Below are 337 nucleotides of genomic sequence, written 5' to 3'. Positions count from 1 at the left end.
ATGATACATATCTTTGACGATATTTTACACAAAAATGCTTGAATAAATATGATATTGCATTAACCCTACATAACAGTTCAGCGTCTTTAGCGACCCACACCCTAGCATTCCTGTGCTTTTAGATCTCCCGTGATCCCCACCGTATTCTGCGGTTCCAGGTTGTACCATCGTGCTGATCGTGCTGGTGGTGACGATAGTGATTGTGGCCTCGACGTCGCGGGGCGCGTTCTTCGGGCCGGACCCCCGAGTCCATCACCCGCACGTCACAACCGTCACGGCGTGCGGTCTCGCCCAGGGGTAGCGAGCCTTTCCTTTTTTAGGAGTCATTTTTCACATC

General features: G+C 51.0%; 1 protein-coding gene across 1 annotated transcript in view; it reads left to right on the top strand.

Moving 5' to 3' along the window:
- Positions 1-337, top strand: part of LOC119585633 — a 4,225-nt gene that overhangs the window by 738 nt on the left and 3,150 nt on the right. Inside the window, exon 3 of the mRNA XM_037934303.1 lies at positions 159-297. Within this exon, the coding sequence (XP_037790231.1) occupies positions 159-297 (139 nt within the window). The remainder of the gene's footprint in view (positions 1-158; positions 298-337) is intronic.

The sequence above is a fragment of the Penaeus monodon genome, chromosome 20 (assembly GCF_015228065.2).
Source record: "Penaeus monodon isolate SGIC_2016 chromosome 20, NSTDA_Pmon_1, whole genome shotgun sequence".
NCBI classification, from domain to species: domain Eukaryota; kingdom Metazoa; phylum Arthropoda; class Malacostraca; order Decapoda; family Penaeidae; genus Penaeus; species Penaeus monodon.
This window is presented reverse-complemented; position numbering and strand designations above follow the sequence as displayed.